The 24877-nt window shown below is 39.5% G+C and overlaps 1 protein-coding gene across 1 annotated transcript in view; it reads left to right on the plus strand.

The window, feature by feature from the left end:
* Positions 1 to 24470, plus strand: part of LOC128687384 (extracellular serine/threonine protein CG31145) — a 339879-nt gene extending 315409 nt beyond the window's left edge. Inside the window, exons 3-10 of the mRNA XM_053774842.2 lie at positions 1442 to 1566; positions 7560 to 7638; positions 11051 to 11143; positions 11904 to 12047; positions 12822 to 12982; positions 13683 to 13816; positions 14601 to 14740; positions 17361 to 24470. Coding sequence (XP_053630817.1) covers positions 1442 to 1566; positions 7560 to 7638; positions 11051 to 11143; positions 11904 to 12047; positions 12822 to 12982; positions 13683 to 13816; positions 14601 to 14740; positions 17361 to 17553 — 1069 coding nt within the window. The 3' untranslated portion in view covers positions 17554 to 24470. The remainder of the gene's footprint in view (positions 1 to 1441; positions 1567 to 7559; positions 7639 to 11050; positions 11144 to 11903; positions 12048 to 12821; positions 12983 to 13682; positions 13817 to 14600; positions 14741 to 17360) is intronic.
* Positions 24471 to 24877: the final 407 nt, after the last annotated feature.

Here is a 24877-nt window from a genome sequence, read left to right on the forward strand (position 1 = left end):
CTCCGTGTATGAAGCTCTCAGGTGCACCATTATTCACGGTGACGCCAGCCACAAAAGTCTCGCCTTCCGAGGAGCACATTAATTCTCCGACACAGTTAAGTGTGTCCGAAAAATTTATGGGGGAAATTTATATTAGATTTATATAGCAGGTCCCAAGAATTGTGTGTTGAGGCTGTGGGCTGAACGAGGCTGGGCTCCCAGGCCAGAGGTGCCACCACTAGTTCCTTGTACAACCCAGGGACAAGGAGAAATTTCAGCATTTGGGATGCAGTATAGTCTGCCTGCGAGAGGCGAAAAGTGGTAGCGTCAACCACCAGTATTTAAGAACTAACCTGTACCTGGAACAGAATGTATACGTTCGGCTCACTATCGAAAGTGCCCGTGTTCGATTTCCTTCGTGCTGAGCAAGAAGTATGAGCAAGTCTCCTTACATCTGCCGTCCCTGTTTACCTAACCGAAAATAAATACCTAGTTGTTAATCAGCTGTTGTGGCATGGTTCCCAGGTGATGGTAGCACACCCTAGAACTGGGCTTGGGAATAATCTGAGGTAGGATGGACATTTCACCTTGCAAATAGTAATGTGTCAGAGTCTCCTTACTTACAACAATCACAAACGAGTGATCAATAATGCACAATAACCGCGAGGGGAAGGGAGGTAATGATATTGCTAGAGGCTTTTTGCTCTGCAATTGTATCACACTAGACGGTAGCTTTTCCTTGCTGGACTGCGTTCCTGAAAGCTTATGTTTGGACTCCACTGATTTTTTTTTTACATTCCGTTCCCTTTATTGCATTGCTCCTGAAGAAGCTTTTGCAAATACATCGCAAGAGGACTCGAGTAACAGCGTGGTTGCCTGATCAACCAGGCTGTTACTGCTGGCCGCGAGCAGTCCAACGTACAAACTTTAGCCCGGCTGGTCAGGCACTGATTTCAGGAGTTTGCCCAGTTCCCTCTTAAAGGCAGCCAGAAATTTGTTGGAAATTTTCCTTATGCACAGGGAGGGCGTTGAAAAGTCTAGGACCTCTAACACTCGAGTTTTCTCATATTCTACTAGTCACGCCCCTACTTTATAGTGGCAAGTCTCTTGTCATGCAGAGTGATTTCAGTGTGCAGGTTTGGAATCAGTCCTTCCAGAATATCTTGGGTGTAAATTATGCAAAAAATGTATTAACCCTCTACCTTAGCAGAGTCGAACACTGGTGTCTTACTTGTAGAATGAGCAAGATAGCTGTCCGTGTCCTGAATATCCAGACTCGCTCTCCTTGGAGGACGATGACTTGACCAAAGAAACTGGAGCTACTCTCCCCTTCTTCTGATCAAACCTGTTTAAACCCCAGTCCCCATTCCTCCCGGCCCCCATTCCTCCCCCAAGATTGCTAGCTTTTCTCCAAGAATATGCTATTTAATATGTTAGACTAAGCAAGTATGTTTGCCCACAGGGAGAACGCGACGCTGTGGGATACCTTCCACCTGGGCATCTCCAGAGATGAGCTGTATGGGTCTGAGGACCCCACTGTCAACAGACTCCTGCAACAGGTGGCCACCATGCCCATCACACACATTAGTAAGTAATGTTACTGCCTCTACTGTAGTGTTCCTGCTACTGTGAATATGATAATGATATACAATACCGACAAATTTATGTATTAGAGACCAATGTAGAAGAAAGAGCATTGGTATGGTGACTCAGGGACTACAAGTCCATTAGAGTAGCAGGATGATAAGTAAGACACATGTGCAACAGTTAGGTATATATTCCGAGTCGTTCGCCTATACGATAGGCTTCTTCAGTCGAGTACAGAGGAGTCAGCAGAAGCTGTAGAGATGTAATCAGTCCATCACCCTTGAAGGGTGATGGACTGATTACATCTCTTACTGATTACATCTCTACTGATTACATCGTCTCTTCTTCTCTTTTGCTTCTGCTGCTTTCTTTGTACTTGACTGAAGAATCCTACCGTGTAGGCGAAATGTTTCGGAATAAAGATACCTAACTGTTGCACGTGTGTCTTGCTTATCATCCTGCTACTCTAATGGACTTGTAGTCCCTGAGTCACCATACCAATACAGTTTCTGCTACAGTGGTACCCGAGTCCCTGATACACCACTATATTAATCTGCTGGAACTGTACGTGATCCAGTAGTATCCTGAGTCAGCAGACCGTAGGGTCCAAGAATTATAAAACCACCACCTTGAACCGTGCATTATGGGTCCTGTAACTGGGGAAGCAACAGCTAAACACCTTGCGTTATTGCCCTTTAATTACAAAACTACAAACACTGAGCGGTTCTGTAATTCCAAAACCATCACCATGAGTTAATGGGCTTAGAAAAAAACCCACGGTAGAAGCACTTATATCAGTGTGTTTGATCGTTCTGCAGAATTTATATAATAGAAGAAATTATGACTGAGTTCAGGTGAACTATTGTGTCACAACACAAGTAGGAATGTCACTTGTTAGGTTACAACACAAACGTAAGTGTCGGCTGTGTGTTACTAACAACACAACCGTGAATGAATGTATGTTGTCACAGCACAACCATGAATGAGTGTAACGTGTGTATTAGTGTTGTAGCTGAGTCATGAGTGTAGGTTGGATTTTTTTTTTGCTACATTTAAACCATAGTGTAAAGACAACTGATAATGTTATTTCCGCAAAATAACATTCACGTTAGAGATGAAATTAATGTTAACTGATTACCCATTAAAAACAAACTTAATGAGTATTCAGATACAGCTGACAAATTGCACAAATTAATAATACTTTTTAATTAAGGACAATGATGTAATTTACCCCAAAACGTATTGAAATTTTTTATTACAGAATTATATATATATATATATATATATATATATATATATATATATATATATATATATATATATATATATATATATATCAGAAGAAATTAAACCCTTCTTTTTTGGAGCCTCACTGTGTGCCTTGAAGAAGAAGGATGGGAGAATCAGACCCATTGCGGTTGGAAACACTCTTCGCCGTCTCGTTGCCAAAGCAGCAGTAAGAAACATTCGCCTAGAAGCTGCCAGTTTACTCCAGCCACACCAACTGGGCTTTAGGGTCCCTCAAGGCAGTGAAGCTGCAGCTCATGCGGCAAGGGCCTACATCAGGGACCTACCATTGACTTTAGAAATGCCTTTAATATGGTAAAGAGAGATGCTGTCTTGCCAGCTGTTCGGGATCGCTTCCCCAGTATTTTTCCCTTCATTTCAGCCGGCTTCAGCAAACCCTCAATTCTTTTGTTTGGAGAATATGAAATTCTCTCATCAGAAGGTGTTCAGCAGGGTGACCCACTAGCTCCACTTCTCTTCTGCTTGGCAGTAAGAGAACTAACTTCCAGCCTAAGCAGCGAGCTCAATATCTGGTACCTGGATGATGGCACTCTGGCAGGTACTGAAGAGTCCCTGGTAGGGGACCTACAACTGGTGAAAACACAGGGAGAAGACTTGGGACTCATCCTCAATCCCTCCAAGTGTGAAATCATCACAGCAAACCAGGAAATAATCAATGCTGTGCGAAGAATCCTCCCAGAAGTCTCTACTACCACTCCGTCCAACAGTACCCTCTTGGGAGCACCGCTGGGTCACCAGGCCATCGACACAGTCCTCAAGGACAAATTGAATGACCTGATGAGAATGGAGGAGAGAATAAGCAATCTTGATGCCCATGATGCTCTGTATCTCCTCACAAGGTGCCTTACTATTCCAAGACTCACTCACTTCCTCAGGTGTGCACCCTCTTTTGACAACCCAACACTCGACGAATATGACGCACACCTGAGGTCAACCCTTAAGAAGGCACTGAACCTGTCACTAGAGGATCAGCAATGGGATCAGGCAACCCTCCCAGTGCGACTGGGAGGTATAGGGGTGCGCAAAGCAACGCATGTTGCTTTACCTGCTTTTCTGTCTTCATGTTTGGCTTCCAGTGCATTAGTCAAGAAGATTGTTCCCGAACGCTTGAGAGACATGGTAGGAGCTCAAGACCCCAGGTTTACTGAAGCAGCGATTCGGTGGGACACCCTTACAGATTCCTCCAGTAGACCAGCTCCTCCCAAAGAACACAAACAGTCCCACTGGGACAAACCGATCATGGAAAAAATCGCCAACACAATGCTCTCCAACGCCTCAGGAAAGGGCAAAGCTCGTCTCCTGGCAGTGAAGGCACCACACTCAGGAGATTTCCTGTTTACTGTTCCCAATTCCCCCTTGGGTACTCGACTAGACCCACAGGCCATTCGGATTGGTGTAGCTCTTCGCCTAGCCGCCCCCACCCTCACCGAACATAGGTGTATTTGTGGCAGGGCGACAGCTGATCAATTCGGACTTCATGGTCTCGTGTGTCACACAGCAGAAGGGAAGTATGCCAGGCATGAGGAGGTCAATGATATAAAGAGAAGCCTCGCCACAGCCCGTTGCCCAGCTCAACGGGAACCCCAAGTGCAGAGGTCTGACGGAAGTCTAAAGCGTCCTGATGGAGCCACTATGCTACCTTGGAAGGATGGAAAGCAGATTGCCTGGAACTACACATGTGCCGCCACATTGGCAGACACCTACTTGCCATACTCCGTAGTGGAAGGGGGTGGAGCTGCCAGCCACAGGGAGACTCAGAAGATCCGCAAATATGAAGACCTTCCCCCTTGCTATAACTTCATCCCAATAGGGTCAGAGACCCTTGGAGCATGGGGCAAGTGTGCTCTAAAGTTCCTAATAGAGCTGGGTGAAAAGCTCATCATAGAAACAAAGGACCACAGGGCGACCAGCTTCCTCTTCCAGAGACTCAGTGTTGCGATCCAGAGAGGAAATGCCTGCAGCATTCTGGGCACGTGGCCCACCGCCGGGGAGCTGGACGAAGTATTCGAGATGTAGCTCTGAGTTACCTATGTTGTTTTGCTTTGTATCATAGTTTTGTGAATGTTCTGTCAATATATTTTGTCTTTAAATAAAATATATATATATATATATATATATATATATATATATATATATATATATATATATATATATATATATATATATATATATATATATATAATAAAGGGGGTGGTAGGAGAAAATTCTCAAACAGCTTCAGGGAGAATCTTGAGTTTCCCCTGAAGCAAGTTTATTCTTTTCTCTGAGGATGAGGGTCCCTATAACAGTTCTAGAGGTGGTACCTCCATATATATATATATATATATATATATATATATATATATATATATATATATATAATATATATTTTAATAATATATATTAATAATATTGTGTGTGCGCGCGCGGGCATGTAAAAACTTTCGAATAAACAATAGAAATACCAACTCGGAGTATCACACTACATCATCAGTACTAAAACAATAACAACAATTACCAAGCAGAGCAAAAATGCTATGCTTAGTCATCAGATTCAAAATATATCCAAGGTACAGAAATAAGCTTAATAAATTTACAGTATCTGTCAAAACATTTACACTGACATATATTTTTTTAAATACTCACGAATGAAATGCATAATTATGCGTACAATTGACTAGATGTAATAGAGTTTTTCAGTTGAGGCTTCATGGTAACAGTGTACTGACGGTCAGAGATGGCAAGATCCAATCCAATCTCTTCGGTGTTGTCATACGTGTGAAATCCTCAGATGTAAGAGGATTGTTGTTCAAGTCGCAGTGAACCCTGACTGCAGAATTAGATGGGGTAGATATAGGAAGGCCAGTGTGGAATGATCTGTCCAAATGTTCTGAAATACGGTGTTGAGGGTTAATTGCGTGAGGTATTCTCCCCACGTACTAAACAGTACCGTTCCGACACTCATAGAGAGAAACAACACTGGATCTCAGGTGACATTAAATGAATATATATCAGCGTATTAGAGAAAGAATGTTTATCTTCCGGTGTAACCTAAACTCGAGCTTGGCCGGACTGCCAAATTCTGTGAGAGGCAGGAGAAAATACGAGCATAAGTTAAACTACTAAACAACTTGCATGTTTTAGTTACGGACCAACTTGGTCGGTTCTCCGATCAGTTCAGGGTTTTAGTAGTTGTCTGGGCTGTTATTCGTCGTCCCTGTACTCTTAGCATATTGCCTGACCTACATGGTTATTCCATTCCACCACGGCTAATACCCACATCCGAGTCGTTCAACGCTGCCTCGGTCCATCCCAAGATTAATATCCACGAGTCGTGGCAAACTTAGCCGACTTGTGTTTAATACGAACTCAGGCATTACTGCTACAATAAGATACCTCTGTAATATCTATTAGCTCCTTTAAAGTTGTGACACATAACTGAAAAACAAATTCTAGTTCTTTATATACTAAATAAAGTAATTTTACTTAATATATAAAACGTAATATATATAGCGTAGTCCGCAGGGCCGCCCGTGGCTACGTTCTTGCCAGCATGTATGTTCATTTGTATATTTTTAACGAGGCATTTGTGCTCGTGTGAATATATCTCGAGTAGTGCGCTTGCAACAGTAACGAGACTATTTAGTAAATAGGTATTCCCGAAGGGGTACTTTTTTAAAGGTATCCATGAAGAGGTAGCTTATCGGGTACCCATGTGTGTGTGTCCTATTTGGATATGTGTGAGTAATTTAAAGATGTATATACGTGCACATATAAGCAAAAGCATGTACATGTACTTGCATGTTTCATAAGCATACATATGCGCCACATACCTGCATATATATTTTTTTATATTTTCGTACATTAGAGTTTATGATAGTCTTGCATTATTCATTTTGAGTGTATTGATAGAGAGGGCCTTGGGTTATGGAAAACTGGGATAGCTTTCTCGGAGGATTGAGGTAGAGGGAAAGGGGGCTGCGCTTATGAAATACGGGGGACACCTTCCTCGTATTGGGGTGAAAGAGGCTGGGCTTGTGTAATAAATAACCATTGAGAGGATCCACCTTTTAAAGTAGATCTAGCATGGAGTGGGCCCCGCCCACTCGTGTGTAGGTGACCCCTTCTACTGCTGCATCACTCGACTACTTTCACCTGACTGGCTCCCCTAAAAAAAAAATCTCGTGTATTTGTATTAGATGAATTCCCCAGTGGACGAAACTTCTCTCAAAGATACTCAGGTGTTGCACATGGGGTCTTATTCATACATAAGTGTCGTTGGAGTTTCCTAAACCTAAAATGTGCAGACACTGGTTGTGGCTTTGATCTATAAGGGTTCGTACTTAATTCTTACAGTAAGTTCACATTGTATTTGACTTCTTAAATAATGTAGACATTAAATTTCTATATCCAGACAAAAATTATCCTTAATCACCATAAATTGTCTGAATATATATATATATATATATATATATATATATATATATATATATATATATATATATATATATATATATATATATATATATATATATATATATCCTTTAAACTTTTCCGTTATCAAAGCAATATAAACCGTGTGTCTAGTAAATAATACAGTTTTTTTTTTAAGATTATGGACAATTAAAGTTTTTTTTCTTGATTACCCTTAATGTTTAAATGTTGTTGTACTAAGTGTGATTTAAAGGAGTGTATTGTGTTCACAGCTCAGAAGGAAGGCGGGACACAGCTTAAACTCATCATTGAGTTCATCGACGGTGGACATGCACTCTTCAAGCCCATGAGGTGAGTGTGACTGAATAAGTGTGTGGGGTGAGTGGGGCTACGGCTGCTTTCCTGCCTGCCGGTTCGCACACGCACTCTGTGCCTTTGGTGGCTCGTAGTCGTGGGAAGCAACTTGGGAGTGGAGAACAAGCTGTCTTCACTTACTGGTGAACTCTAGTTTGAGTGCCTTTGTAGCGTTGCTTCCATTACCACACTGCCATCACAGAACTGCTGCCAATACCTTGCTAGACCGGAAAAAGAATGGACACAAATGCAGTATAATGCGATCTTTTATTGACTGCATTTTGCCCCGTGGGCTTTATCAAGTCACAAACAGATCTGATAAAACCAATTGGTCCATATTTGCAAATTCCCTGGGCATAGTACCGACACTTTTTTTTTTTTGTATGGCCTTTTTTTTTATCCACTGTGTGGGCGAAACGTAGTCATTAAAGGGCTTGCATTATACTGCATTTATGTCTATCGTTCCATCCTGTAGGAATTTGAAACCAGCTATCTCCACCTTTCTCGACTACGAAGAACATAGCCTCCATCATCACCATACCACACTCCAATCACAAGGGCATAACCACCAGTCTTACACTTTCATCAAATTTTGTCGCTTGATCACCGTCCTCAGTGGCATCACAAATTGATGAACTGGGGACGAAATCCCCCCCCCCCGGTATGCTGACAGTTTCATCAATATCTTGTCACATATTGAAGTGGTAATCATGGAGTTGCAGATAATTTATCACGGTCGTCATACTTGTCTTGAAGCTCGCTCATTATCGCGGAAAATTTTGTACTTGTGTTTTTAAGTTTAGCTCAAGCTTTAAAATTCATATTTTAAGCTTAACTCAAGCTTACTGAGTGGCCTCCAGAGCAGCGTCACGCTGCTTACTGAGTGGCCTCCAGAGCAGCGTCGCGCTGCTCACTGAGTGGCCTCCAGAGCAGCGTCATGCTGCTCACTGAGTGGCCTCCAGAGCAGCGTTGCGCTGCTTACTGAGTGGCCTCCAGAGCAGCGTCGCGCTGCTCACTGAGTGGCCTCCAGAGCAGCGTCGCGCTGCTCACTGACTGGCCTCCAGAGCAGCGTCGCGCTGCTCACTGAGTGGCCTCCAGAGCAGCGTCACGCTGCTTACTGAGTGGCCTCCAGAGCAGCGTCACGCTGCTTACTGAGTGGCCTCCAGAGCAGCGTCACGCTGCTCACTGAGTGGCCTCCAGAGCAGCGTCACGCTGCTCACTGTCCTCCAGAGCAGCGTCGCGCTGCTCACTGAGTGGCCTCCAGAGCAGCGTCACGCTGCTTACTGAGTGGCCTCCAGAGCAGCGTCACGCTGCTCACTGAGTGTCCTCCAGAGCAGCGTCACGCTGCTCACTGAGTGGCCTCCAGAGCAGCGTCACGCTTCTTACTGAGTGGCCTCCAGAGCAGCGCCACGCTGCTCACTGAGTGGCCTCCTATACAAATTTAACATTTTCATAACACTCATCTAGTGTTTCCTTTTTAAACTGTCCAAAAAAACTCGAAGCCCATTCATACGATATTTGGTACATTAATTTAATTCATCGTGACAGTTTAATTTTATCCTCTGGTGAATAATATGTAAGAAAAACTTTAACTCTGCGGAAACCAGTTTTGTCTTCCAAATCATATATAACTTTCATCCTCCAGAACTTTTGACTCTTAGAATTTTAAATCGGCGATTTGGAGTGAAAATACTCTGTGCACTGTATTTGTAGTGAAGGAACTCAGTACTTGGTACATTTGTAGTGAAGGAACTCAGTACTTGGTACATTTGTAGTGAAGGAACTCAGTACTTGGTACATTTGTAGTGAAGGAACTCAGTACTTGGTACATTTGTAGTGAAGGAACTCAGTATTTGGTACATTTGTAGTGAAGGAACTCAGTACTTGGTACATTTGTAGTGAAGGAACTCAGTACTAGGTACATTTGTAGTGAAGGAACTCAGTACTAGGTACATTTGTAGTGAAGGAACTCGGTACTTGGTACATTTGTAGTGAAGGAACTCAGTACTAGGTACATTTGTAGTGAAGGAACTCGGTACTTGGTACATTTGTAGTGAAGGAACTCAGTACTAGGTACATTTGTAGTGAAGGAACTCAGTACTAGGTACATTTGTAGTGAAGGAACTCAGTACTAGGTACATTTGTAGTGAAAGAACTCAGTACTAGGTACATTTGTAGTGAAGGAACTCAGTACTAGGTACATTTGTAGTGAAGGAACTCAGTACTAGGTACATTTGTAGTGAAGGATCTCAGTACTAGGTACATTTGTAGTGAAGGAACTTAGTACTAGGTACATTTCCTACAAAAAACATATAATCAAGGTCGTCGTCCTCCAGTTTTCTGTACAGCCGCTTAATAAATCACATTTAAGTTTAATGAAGTAGTCAGGCAACAATAAACTTCCATCATTACTGAGATCTAAAGTTCAAGGTTGTTTCGGGGATCTTGTCAGTAAAGGATCTAAATAAAAGTATTAAGGTCAGGGATCAACACTGGGAAAAATTCAAAATATTTTGTGTTTGTGATTGCAAAAGTTTGCTAAATTATCTCGGTGCTTCTGTTTACCCAAGGCTTCTGCAGTTGGACATAATCTTTTTGCATGGGTCAAGACTTCGCTCCTGGTCTCTCTTCATAGAGTACAGTGGACCCCCGGTTAACGAACTTTTTTCATTCCAGTAGTATGTTCAGGTGCCAGTACTGACCGAATTTTTTCCCATAAGGAATATTGTGAAGTAGATTAGTCCATTTCAGACCCCCAAACATACACGTACAAACGCACTTACATAAATACACTTACATAATTGGTCGCATTTGGAGGTGATCGTTAAGCGGGGGTCCACTGTATTTTGATCGACATCACTGATTTCTGGCGTTTTGGGCCATGTCTCTGCTCTCAAAGCTGTGTATTATTGAGTTTGCCTACGCCACTGCCTCATCCAGTTTATTCCACTTTTCTCCCATCCAGAGATTAAAGAAATACTTCATTAAATCCCTGTTGCTCATCTGTGTCTTTATCTTTCACCTTTCACCTGTCGTCCCCTTGATCCTAATCCTCTTAATTCAAACGATTTGTCCCTATTTGCTCTGTCAATTCCTTATAAAATTTAGCATATCCTAAGCATGTCTTCCCTTGTCCTTCTCTCTGCCAAGGTTGCCACGTTCACTTCCTTCAGCTTCTCATATTATCTACTGTAGTGTTCCGCTTGTATGCTCTACTGACCACCGTTTCCCCCCCCCTCCTTCAAACCCTCCTCCATAGTGCCCCACTACCCTCTCTTTTTCCTCCTTTCCCCGAAGGTGTCCCGTTGCCCTCTCAAGTTCCCTCCCAAAAATGCTCTTCATTCCTCCCACTCCAAATCCGAGGCGTCCTATTGACCAATTCTCTTCTCCCCTGTTGCTCCTCCTTCAGGTTCCCCCGCGAGCAGCAGACTCTCAAGAACCATTTCTACTTCACTGACTTCGAGCGACACAACGCGGAGATCGCCGCCTTCCACCTGGACAGGTTGGTACCCAGGTTAAGAAGAGGACAAGTTAACGAGTTATATTTTTTTAATTATATTCAAGGGTGGAGCGCTATGCCCGTAGGGGTCACACAGAGCCTGATGGGGGGAATGGGACGTATTCAGGTTCGATCAAAGGAAGGGGGGAAGCATAGGTCCAATTCGTTGGAACAAGAGTCTCCCTTCCCCTCACCGGCATCAAGAAACCCACCTTGAGAGATGATGTGCAGGCAGAGATATAGGGAGATAGTGCGGGAGTGCAGGCCGAGGGAGGTGCAGGCAGAGTGAAGTATAATAACGAGGCTTATTACCAGGAAGTTGAAATAAGGAAGCTAGTAATTTTTTTAATAAATCTGAATACAACAGCGGCGCAGTATCTAGGGAAAAGAAATGAGAAACTGGGTGAAATCACAACACATTAGAGAGGGGAAAAGCTAAATTAAAATCTGGAAGGCGTCTCGGAGCATGACAGCCCGACTTAGAGGAAGTTCATTATTCAGTCTGGAGAAAGATCTGTTTACTATCTGGTTTTCTGAAATACAATACTTTCAGGGCAAATTACCTATAACTTAGTTCACGCCTTGTTCAATTTTATTTAATAAATATTACAGCTCTTGGGAAACCAATCATCTTTCTATAACTATCATTAGCCTTGGCTAGATTTCACCTAGTGGCCGAAGAATGTCTGTATCCAGGATGTTTGTTCGGTAAAGTTAATGATGTTTGAAGATGGAGTACGAGAAGTGTGATCTTGCTTGCCAGGATGTTGGGATTCCGGCGAGCGGTGCCTATCGTGGGTCGCAACGTCAACATAACCCAGGAACTGTACGCGCTGGCACAGGGCGACCTGCTCAAAACCTTTTTCATCTCTCCCGATAACAACCTCTGCTTCCATGGCAAGTGTAGGTGAGTAACCAACCATCTGACAGCCTCTTCTTCCACGGCAGTTGTAGATGAATTGACTACTGTTTGACAGCCTCTAGTTCTCGGCGTGTAGGCGAGCTGAGCACTCTTTACCAAGTCATGTCCAGGTAAGTCTTGCACCGGTTGCCTCTCGCTTGCATTCAACAACTTGCACAGACGTAATTGGCTAACTTCTTCCAAGTAAAGTACGCAGATGTTCTCCTTGTCACTCTCAGCTCCGTCAGTCTGTCAGTCAGTCAATGGGCCACGGGGAACGCCGATAAGTAGCCTCGAGTCTGGACAAGCAAGAAATCAAGATATAAAGTATTTGAGGAGCTCAACAAATCATTTGTTTTGCCTCCGCTCGTCAGTGTTTCAGAATGTGGCCACAAGTTGGTTAGTTTACTGGGTTCAAAGTTTAGCAACTACACGAGGATCATTAAGGCTGCATGTAACCTAGACAACAGCCAGGAATACTTTAATTCCTAAAACAGATATTAAATTAGACTTCCAACATACATTATGCATAATGAAAGATGTATCCTTGTCGGTATATATACCCTTGTGGCCACAGATATCTAGCAGTGTTCTTTATAGTATTTTTTTTAGTTATCGCTGCCTCTGGCATATAATAATAATAATAATGAATAATCTTGGTAAAAAGAGTGTAATGTGCGGTGTATTAGAATAAATACTCACTTTTTGCAGACTAACATTAGTATGTATTCAGAGTAAGTAGTGTTAGTGTAGTGTACTGTAGCGTGGCTGCCCTTGCAGCTACTACTGCGACACCGCCCACGCCATCTGCGGCAATCCCGACATGCTAGAGGGATCCTTCGCCATCTTCCTGCCGGGAAAAGAGGCGGCTCCCCGCAAGGTGTGGCGTCACCCGTGGCGCAGAAGCTATCACAAGCGACGCAAGGCGCAGTGGGAAGTTGGTAAGTATACTACTCCTCTTCAACTTTTCCTATCCTTGTTCAGAATACCTTACAGGATATATCCAGAAATGCTCGTAGGTGAATTATTATATTGAAAGAGAAGCGCTCAGTCTCTAGGGGTTCACATTACATCTGGAAATTGAAAGTCAGTCCTGTTGTATCGTAGGAGGAGGGTAACTCAAACTGCTCGGCTAGAGAGTCCTCTACCGGGATCAAGGCGCCATTCTCCATGAAGGGAATTAGGGCTTGAACATTGCAATATTAATTGCATCCTGCGGATTAGCCTAATTAGCAGAGGCACAACTGCAGATAGAAATTGTTTGTGCCATTACGATTATCAGTCACAGATATGTTCACAATAGTCTTAGGTCAGTTTTATATTTACTAATGTAGAGACTTTATGTAATCTTATCTAACGAAGGAAATGTTAGATCAGCAGACATTAAACTTAGCTTTGTACAATATGCAGATTAGTTTAATAATATAGTAACTTGGGGTATAAGCTAGACACAAAATGCTAAACCTTAGCGACTCATGTAGCGAAAAAATTCTCCCAGTGGCGAGTTGAGCAGCAAGTTACCCAGTGCGGGGAACACACACTGTTACTGGCGACGACCATCTTAGAGAGGACTGCTGATACAACTTAATGTGAGCTTTGTTTCAGACATTTTCTTCTATGAAGCTTTCTTGCTCCTTTCAGACGACGATTACTGTGATCTCGTGAAGGAGGTCCACCCGTATAATGAAGGGAGGCGACTTTTGGACATCATGGATATGTCGGTTCTCGACTTCCTCATGGGAAACATGGACCGACATCATTACGAAACGTTTAAGGTAAAAACTCACTGTTACGGGGTCCACGGCGCCGGAATGATAGGCAGTCAGGCCCACCCCCGGGAAGGGAAGAATAGGTCCATTCCTCGCCTTCCTCACTGGCATTAACCTAACTCTTGAAGGGTACATTTATGTTGATTTTTTAGCTTTTAACATTGTTAAAATTATTATTAACAAGCCCAAACACTGGAGTAAACTTGCGTTGGGATTAATATTAATGATGAATATTAAAATGGTATAAAATACCGACAGGTTGTTAGGTAAGGCACATATGCAACAGCCTACTGTATAGGCGAAACGTTTCGAAATAGAGATACCTAACTGTTGCATATGTGTCTTAGCTAACAATGTTAATGATATCCAGCGATGCAGCAGTTTTACATGATTTGCTGCGTCGATCTCATTAGGCGAATGAAATGGTGTTTATATCAAGGATAGAATATACTGAGAGGTATGTTAATAAGACAAGGTGCGGTTTATGGCGTTTTACTGCGAGAACGTTTTGTCCACCAGAGACAATCACTTTATAAAGTCCTTAGTGGATGAAAGTGCAGTCAACCGTATATTGTCTTATCAATATTAGAGTATTGCTGACAACTATGAAGACAATTTGCAGAACAAGCTTATATGAGGAGAAATTTTGCTCTTGGTAGAGCCTGATAAAATTCAACACAAAACGAAGCTCCCAGTAGACACTTGTTCTGTAACTTGTCTTCATACTCTCTTGAAGCTTTACGACAGACGTAAAAAATTCATGATTTCGTCGATTTCTTTTCATTTGTAGATGTTTGGGAACAACTCTGCCCCACTGCATCTGGACCATGGTCGAGGGTTTGGTAAACCCTTCCACGACGAGGTGTCTATCTTGGCGCCCGTCTACCAGTGCTGTTTGATCCGACACTCTACTCTCGCCTCTTTATTAAGGTGCGTCTGCAGGGCGGATGTGCGTAGCCACACAGCCCATACTCTTAACATCGTCTGTGTATCTAACTGAAAAAACGTCTCCATACGTCCTAGTACTGTTTACATGCATCATCATCTTAACTCACCAGCAACTGTGTTCAAATTTCGTGCATGATGCAGCATTTATTGTACCGTGTTAAATCGGTAGCTATAATTTTGCTTCGAAAGCGTAGAATTGGCTTTGTATTCACTGTGCTATGTAGAGTTTATTTACATCAAGATGATAAGTTTGTGTACCAGTAGTTTTATAGGTGAAGCTAAATTGTTTTACTTTCTTATAATTGAGAACATTAAATGAGAAAATTCAAAACATTTAATTTGAAAGCACTCGGCTTGAGCACATGATCCGAGGTTCACTTCTCTCAACTTTAATGATCTCAAGTAAAATTATTTTTTACTTTGTTCCCTTGTGTCTAGCGTCTGAATATACAATATCTGAGTGGTACCTACAGTGAGAATCAAAGGTGGATGGGGCACAAGGAGATCATCAGTGGGTAAGAGTGGATGAAAGTGAATAAATTCAAGGAGATAGGCTGAAACATAAGCAGCTGTTGGGAAAAAGGGGGACTAAGGAGAATCGAGATAATAACTAGGGAAAGGGGTCGAAGAGGTATGAGGTACATTTAAGAATTCAATATTAGTGTGTGTAGCAGGAGCGAGTAGTGGAAATAGTGGAAAATGAAGTAAGCTGATAAAACGTTTTGCAATGTAGACGTGATACACAGAGGACAGTGTATGGAGAGTGAGTTTAGAAGTGTGAGGGAATGCAGAAAGAGAGCTTGTGAGAGAGTAGGTTAGGTTTTTCAACAGATTTTGCTGGGACTAATGTGAGATTAAATAGGTTGAGATTAATAAGTTGAGAAAGCCTAGGAAAGAAATGGATTTAGCATTAAAAATAAGATATTTGATGGGAAGATGGAGAGAATATTTTGAGATGTTAAACGTTGTTGGAGAAAGTGAGGCAGTGGTTTCATATGTTGTGCAGGGAGCTTTAACATCACGTAGGAGTAAGGAAGAACCAGATGCGAGTGTAAAGTGTGTGATACTGGGAGTAAGAGGGAAGTGTTAAACGCAGGTGAAGATTTAGAGTAAGGGTAGATGATTTTTTTCAGTATATGGATGAAAGAAGTAAAAGTATCTAAGGAGTGATATAAAGGAAAAAAGAGTGTGCAAAAATTATATGGTAATAAAAATCAGACAGAAAATATAATTACAGAGGAACAAGGAAAGGTAGTGGATGTGTAGGTCAAATGTTTACAGTGAAACGTGCAAATGAACAATACTTAAAGGAAAACAACTTTTTGTCGCATTTATGAATTTAGAAAAGGCATGTGATAGGGTGGATAAGAGAACAATGTGGTACGTGTTGCAAATGTATGGAACAAGTTTTCAATAGCAGTTTAGTTTTTCTCCAGATAATTAGGGTGTGTGGGGGAGAGGAGGATTATTCTCCAGTAAACTAGGCTTTAGACAGGGATATGTGATGCCACTATGGCTCTTTAATATACATTTTAGATGGGGTTGTAAAAAGCGAATGCTAAGGTTGTGGGGAGAGGTGTTGGATTAAAGGTAACTAATTAGATTTAAAGTGGGAGTTGTCATAGTTGCTGTTTGCCGATGACACTGTTCTCTTGGGAGGGAATGTAGAAGAACGCAATTAAAAGTGAAAATAGGAAATAGCAAGGTGATAAGGGTAACCAAAAAAAAAAAAATCTAGACAATGCAAGATTGGATATTAGATTTGAGAGGAGTATGGAAGACGTAAATGTGATCAGATATTTATAAGTGGACCTGTCAGTGGATGGATGTATTAGAGATAAGAATAAAAGGTTCAGTATTTAGGCATCTATGGAGAAAACAAACTGTCGATGGAGAAAAAAAATGGAAAATGAACAAAGGTGTAGTGATATCAACACTTGCCTGGGTGTGAACCATGGATTTTTTATACATTTTTATCAAGGAGGTTGGTGGCAGTGGAGACGTGTTGTGTGAAGACGATGCAGAGAATTAGGATGGAGCAAAATAGGATGAATAGGAGAATATATAAATTTCATTTGGAATGAAGGAGAGGTGGGGGTCTTCCCAAGATGGGTTGGAGGGAGGCAACGAGTGCTGTTATTATAATAAAAAAGAAGCGCTAAACCTCCAAGGGTCATACAGCAGCATTGAGTGCTAGCTTGAGTATCCAGCAGACTTTTTGCAAGTGCTTTAAATTGGAGTGGAGGTAAATAGTTTTTTTGTAACTTGACGTGTTGGAGTGCAAGCAAAGTAACATTTATGAAGGGATTCAGGGAAACCAGTTAGCCGGATTTGTATTCTTGGAGGTGAGAAGCACAGTGCCTGCAGTCTGAAGGAGAGGTGAGGATGTCCTAGTATGGAGGGCCATCTGAACAATGATGTCCTCACGCTTCTGGCATAATAGCGATTGAATGAGTGACGGTGAATTTGTGTACTGTCTTCCGGTGTGCTAAAAAAAATATTACCCAATATCCACTTCACCAAAACCATCATATGCATATCTGTACTTGTCAGTCTTATCCTGTTGATATTTTAACTACAATCATGGTTTTGTATTTCTTAGGTACCACACTGGTCCTCATCGTCTGAGTGAAGCAATGAGGTCGTCTCTAAGCGTCGACCCAGTCAACCCTGTCCTGTGGGAGCCCCACCTTACTGCCTTGGATCGAAGGCTCAATATTATTCTCCAGGTTATACGGGAGTGTGTAGAAAAGGCTCAAGATCCTTTACATGTTATTGTTAATGATTTTCATTAAAGGAGCGAGATGCTCCTTGTTTGGGAAACACGAGATAAAAAGACTCGCAGACGTGTACGGGATCAAGGACCACTACCCGTCAAACTCTGGTCTCGTTCGTGAGCCATTTATAAATAAGTGATATTCCCAAGTTGAAAATTACTGTAATATTTATATATGAAATTAATGTGTGAATAATGGACATTAAGCTGTGAGGGCACAGCTGTCTGTTAGTATATTTATGTTGAGTGTCTGTGAAGGAGAAACAGAAATTGTCCAATACTTCACTATGGTACATTGTGTGAGCTTGGGTGACGGGTTCTGCAATTGGATTTGCACAGTATTTGTTACACTTCTGTTGATCATCACTCAAAATAGTTTTGAAACTTTAAAAATGTGTTTGAGGCACGCCATTTTGGAAATGTCAGAAACCGCCAATAAATTTAATGGGTGTTACTATATTAGTACAGTACCTGTGACTGGTTTCGGGAGTTCTGCTGCTCTTGAGGCTTGGCCTGAGCCCGGACTGGTTGCTAAAATACGTGTGGTGCTAAAATCAAGGGAATGGAATGTTGTGGTCAGACCCGGCAGCACTGAGGAGAATTGAAAACTCTTCAGTGGAGGATAAGAAATTGATTATACTCATAAGAGAAGCATTTAATTTTAGGGTTCATACAGCGCATGGGGTGAATGGGAAGCAGTTAGGTTTGATCCAAGGGAAGAGGGAGGGCAGCTCCGGTTCCTTGAATCAAGAGCACCTTCAACATCATGAAGAAATCGAAAGAACCAGGTGTTCCTTCACCCTCACGCGATCGACCAATATTTTGTTTTTATTTACTCGATTCATTACAGCTAATTTTTGCTTAAACATTTGACTAGGAATATTTAAAAAAAAATAAAGAAACTAGATTGAAATATTTATATATTAAACTGTACATCAAGTTCTTGTTTCGTGTATTATATATATATATATAATTTTGCCTAAATTAAGTGTATGGATAGATATGTTCGTGTGAAGTGGCATAACAAACACATTGGGAACTGGACAGTAAAAACTTAGTGACCAGATTGAACTCTGCTATAATTACCATTCAGTTGTAGCTTAATTTTACCCATTCCAAAGCCGCCATAAATTTAATTGGCGTTATTGAATTTCAGTGAAAAATACTAAAGTGATATTTAGCCTTTGCAGTTATTTCAACTATAAATTTACACTTTTGGCAAAGCAGTTATTGGTTTATGGCTAAGATCACAGGTTCTTCACATGACACACGTCACACACTATGAACTCGATGATATAAACAAATAAAATCTCCATATCTTCACAGTTTTCTGTTGTGTTGCAAGATTACAGTGTTATCTGCATTTCTGGTACTTTACATTGAGGAAAATGATACCGAGTAATGAACGTTATAAATGTCATTTAAAAAAAATTATCAGACCTTTGTATTAAATCTCAAAATTCGATTCCTCTACCCTGTGTGGCTGCTTTCATGGTCTTGATATGTTTACTTAACACCCATCACGTAGGAGGGTTTTCGTGGCGTGGGATATTCGTTGTTCTCAAAATGAGAGCAGTAAATGGAATTTTCTCAAAGTTTATATTAAATTATTGTTCATTATTAACAGGGACATGCGGCGTTATTGAAAATTTTATGAAAGTTTCTCAGATATTTTATGATTAATATTTGTTTGTGTTCACTCTGAGAAGTTTGATAAATGCATAAAATTTATATATATATATATATATATATATATATATATATATATATATATATATATATATATATATATATATAATGTGTGTGTGTGTAATGTTGGTGTAATAAAATGTACTTAACAGTGGTCAAAGAGAAGAAAACCCACACGAGACAAACCAGGAAGGATGATAGTCCGTGTATTTCGACCTTTAGCTGAGGTCGAAAGTCACAGCAGCAGATATCTGATAAAGAGACCATCAGCAGAGAGGCCGATATTCAGACCACCATTCTTCCTCATTTTTCTCACGTCGGGGATTTCTTCTCTCACTGACCAGTGTTCATTACATTCTGTTGCGCCAGCACATGATGTATATTTCCTCTAATTTCATAATTACACAAAATTTTAAAATTGAAGTTTATACTTATTAGATAATATTGGTTGTGCATTGTAAGAGTCACCAGGAATCATTTTTTTCCCTCCATGCTAATTTCAACTCATCAGTGATGTCAACACGAAAAACTTATTGCTCAAGAGGAATGATAAATTTGGTTTGACAAAGCATAAACCCAAAATATAAAATTATATTCTCAGCTTCCCAAACTTTTTTTAAATAGTGTGTGAAATTCACTTTTTAACATATACACTGTGAAGCAAATGCGGTACTTAAAGCAAAACAATTCATTGTTTAGACTGAACAACCAAGAATTTGTACATTTGATTAAGACAATTATTGATGGAGTCTCTAATCAGAGATGTTATAATTAAACCGAACTTGCAACATTGCTCATAGTGGAGATATATTACTGGATTTATTGGAAATACATTACTTTTTAACCTTAAAAAAAAAAAAAAAGTCGCTGAAAAGGGCTAAGTATTGTAGCAAGAAAGAAGAAACTATTTAAAAGAATTAATTATTTTAACAAAAAAACTGAAGTAAAGTCTGCAGGTTATTTAAGGCAGATAAGTGACAGAAAATTACTAGTCGAATGTGTGTGAATATTACAACTGTTTTGCCAAGACTTGCATTGGCACTCTGCTAATGCATTAATACTATGCTCATGCATTGGCAATGCTCACATGTATTGACTTTGCTCATGCAGTGGCACTGTGTTCATGCAATAAGATGTATGTTACACACTCACTGGTTATATATTTGCACAAATGTTTATTACCCATGTAAATTTTGTCGTATTTTTAACTAATACCAAGACTTTAAAATTATTACCAGAAATCTCTTTTATACGCTCACACAGCTTCATGCTGAAGGAGGAAGGGGGGGGTGTACATATGCAGGCCCATGAACAATCCTTTTCGCATGGTTTATTTATATATGTTAACCATGATCATGAGTTCACTGATAGTTTTTTTGAAAAAAAAAATATACATAAAACATTTTTTTGTGTTTCACAGTACAGGACTCTAGTAATGCACCACATGTGCATCCTAGTAAATTCAGTTTTGGACCCGCTTGCAAGACAGGAACACTGTTCAGGTTCTTTCATATGGTAATCTTCACTGTCTGGTGGCATCTGCCCTATAATATTTGAAGTGGTTTTAGGGATATTAGGCGTTGTGGGCTTTAGGGTGAACTCATCATTTGAACTTTGGTGAAGAATGCCTTAAAAAATTATTTGTATGTAAAAAAAATTTTTTTTTTCCGTTTTTTCATAAACATTATTGTTTAATGGCATTTCTTCACCATACTTAGATGGTGAATTCCTTCTATAACACTTTGCTGCTTCCTGATAAAGAAATCACCAATCTACTCCCCACATGCCTTGTATTATATTACTTCTCATAAAACATTCCACCATCATTCCTTTTTATCCAGGTAATATTTATATAGTATATGTAAGTTTTGTAATTTAAAGTTGTGTTGAAATGTTAAGATTATACAAAATTTACAAGTCTATTTACTTTAAGTAAAGTTGAACAAAAGTGGGAAATTATGCATTTTGGTGCACCAGAAATAAAGGACCACGAGTCGAAGTGAAAGTCAACATCTGAACTGTTATAGCGACAGCCTGCAACACTGTTTATCTTAAAAATATGTAAACAAAATTAACTTTTTTTTTTTTGCATTATCAGTAATCATTTAATGATATATATATATATATATATATATATATATATATATATATATATATATATATATATATATATATATATATATATATATATATATATATATTTTGGCGATGTTCAGATGTTGACATCTTCACTTGGTATTGTAACGTCTTAAAGTTAATAAAAATCTCGCACGGAAAAGGTTTTATACTAATTGTTAGTTATTGGCAGTTAGTGTTAATTATAACATTGTTGAGATTGGTATCACTGTTGATTACCGAAAGCAGAAAGGAATAACATTTATGGTAATGGAAGACTGGAGGAAGTTGTTGGTTATGGGGAACACAATGACAGGCAAAACACCATAAATGTATCAGCAATTCATTTATATGGATGGGTTATATTTTCTTTATATCACACTTACTCCCAGTTTATACGTGTGTACTTGTGTGTGTGTGTGTGGAGGAATATTGCCCATGGTTACACGTGAGGAGTCACGTTAAAAGTACCCATTGTATTCACAATTGTCCAGATGTGTAAACAATTTTTTTTTAAAGTTGCGGTGCATTCATTTTTAATTTCATAAGCATTTAGCGTGGGCATCAAATGAAGAAATATCTGCATCTCATAGTAGCTATCACGACAGAGATTATTTAACACTTCAGGCATATATAATGAGTGTTTCATGTATATCTCAGTGAGGCATATTTTCATATTTAGTTTGTACATAGAATAGACCTACAAGAAGTTATGCATGAAGCTGATGAGCATTGTGTGTGCCCTAGAGAATTAGTGAGAAGGCTGAATGTTGGTGAATAGCCGTACTGCATAGAGTATATTTTGTGATATGGCAATATTAAAGTAGGATTAAGGATATTATTTTCTTAGTCTATTATTACATTTGCTCTATTTATATTAAAAAAATACTGTAGGTAAGAGGCAGCGTGTAGATCAATTATTTTACTGTTGAAATTGCCAGTTTGGCCGAGTGTTAACGTGGCGCTGCAGCAGCAGTTGTGTATACCGTAAGCGCAGTTTCCTCCTCGACAAGGGCTGTGATCTAACTTTTTAGTTTATTTTTTAGACTGTTAATATCATAATCTTTTGCGAAAAAGTGTTTTTTCTTGAAGTTTGATGATGATAAAGTGAGATATTATCGAGAACGCTGAAATTAAAAATGTCGTAGTTATTGTATACAAAGTGGTCGTTAATATCTGAAACTATAATTTAGTTTATAATTTTATTATAAAAAATATAGCTATTGAAATGTATGTCATAGGAAAAAAAATGTTTGTCCATAACTTACAAGTTGAGAGCTCAAGACATCTCACTTGTATGTTTCTTGTACAACCTGACTTTTGTTTTTGGGGTAATATTAAAATATTGTTTCTAATACTGTGAAAATTCCTTTCAGCTAGTAGATGTGCAATTGTTTATCTGTAAGAATCCTCTGCGAATTTGTAAATTCTGTTACGCTTAAGACTGACTGGTGGGTCCTGTCCATCAGATGCAGTATTTACATTGCTCGAAGCCTGAGCCTTTTAAGTTTGTAACCAAATAAAATCAAAGCTAAATTGTGACCCTAAGCCAATTGGCTGGTGGTCGTGAGGGTATTGTTTCAATGAATTCTTGAAGTGCAGGAATCCCACTTTATCTTCCCTCCTTATATCAGTCTTCCATGTCATATTAATTCTACTTCTCAGCTAGAAAACCTTTGTAGTTTGTATCAAATGTATATTATAGAAAACAGAGCTCCTTACATGTTTCATTGAAAAAAAAATACAGAAAATATATTTTCTTTGAGTCATTTCAGCAAATTATTGTACTGGAACATCTAACTTAGTTATTGAAACGAAAATTATATATATATATATGTCGTGCCGAATAGGCAGAACTTGCTATCTTGGCTTAAATAGCATCGCTCATCTTGCCATATAGGATAAGTGAAAATTTGTGTATGCAATAATTTCGCCAAAATCATTCTGAATCTAGCGAAAAAAATATATTTCGCTGTGTTTGATTAGTATTAAATTATTGTAAACAAATCTAAAATATATTTCGTTGGGTTAGGCTAAAATAAATTGTTCTTCTTATAATAAGGTTAGGTAAGTTTTCAAAGATTCTTTTGGAGCAAAATTAAAAATTTTTACATTAACATTAATGAAAAAAATATATCTTTAAACGTATAAGAGAAAATTTTAGCAAGAACTCATTTAAAATTAAGTCCTTTCTAATTGACCAGTTTTACATATTCGGCACGACACACACACATTATATATATATATATATATATATATATATATATATATATATATATATATATATATATATATATATATATTACACACACACATGGGTTAGAGCAGGATTAACCCGTACAATCCATATCAAAGAACACTACTTAAACCACACAGCCAGACCTCAAATAAGTATGGACTTCCCGTTAATACAAGGCGTTGTTTCCCCATACCCCGGAGCACCAGGCTTGTGTTTAAGCTATTTCATCTCATCCTGCATTTGTCCACAAAGGATTTTTAGAATGCTCAACAATTATCGAACGACCGAGGTTGGAGATAATGTTGTAAATAATTTCGCTCATTCATGAACTGTTATTATTATTATTATAATCAAGGGGGAGCGCTAAACCCGTAGGATTATACAGCGCCTGGGGGGCTGTGGAAACCATTCAGGCTTAATTCGGGGAACCGGAGCATAGATACAATTCCCCTAAATCAAGAGCCCCTCACCATCATCAAGGAACCTTCCCTGAGGGGTCGTGAACTGTTAAGCAGTCTAAAATTCTCTCACGAGCCAGTGCATGTGGCAGGATGAGACGAAATAAGCCTAGTGCTCCGAGAAACCATCACCTTGTGTCAGCTAGGCGCCCGTACTTAACCCGTTATCTGGCTGTGTGAGATATAAGCACTGTATACGGTGTTACAGTGCATGGAAGTTCGAATCCTGATCTGGTCTGAGATAATGTTTGTAAATAATTTCGCTCGTTTGCAAATTTAAGCAACTGTGAAATATTTAAAGACTTGAGGAAAAGTTATAAAATTGGTGCTAAGCTTTCCAGATTAGTTGAAAAATCGTCATGTGTATAGAAAGAGAACAAATATAACTTCACTCAGCTTCCTTGTTTTTTCCTCGAGAGGAAATGGGATGGAAAACATATCTGGGGAAAAATCATCATTGTTAATGTAGGATAAATGCTCGCTAAATATTACTCACTCAGGTCCATCCCACAGTATAGACCAAATTAAAAAAAAAATCCAAAGAAGTTACACCATGATAATTAAAGTGAGTATATAAATCCATAATACTGAACATCGAAAAAAATATTTAAAGTAAAGCTTTGTTTGCCTATTCTGTTAAAAATCTATCACACACAAATATATATATATATATATATATATATATATATATATATATATATATATATATATATATATATATATATATAATTATATATACATATAAACAAGTTTGATTTGTAAGATGGGATTCGTACAACTTTTCCCTTCATTGCTATTGCAAAACACGATGTTGACGTTTGATTAATGATTTTTGAAATGAT

This window comes from Cherax quadricarinatus, chromosome 40, assembly GCF_038502225.1.
Source record: "Cherax quadricarinatus isolate ZL_2023a chromosome 40, ASM3850222v1, whole genome shotgun sequence".
Classification (NCBI taxonomy): Eukaryota; Metazoa; Arthropoda; class Malacostraca; order Decapoda; family Parastacidae; genus Cherax; species Cherax quadricarinatus.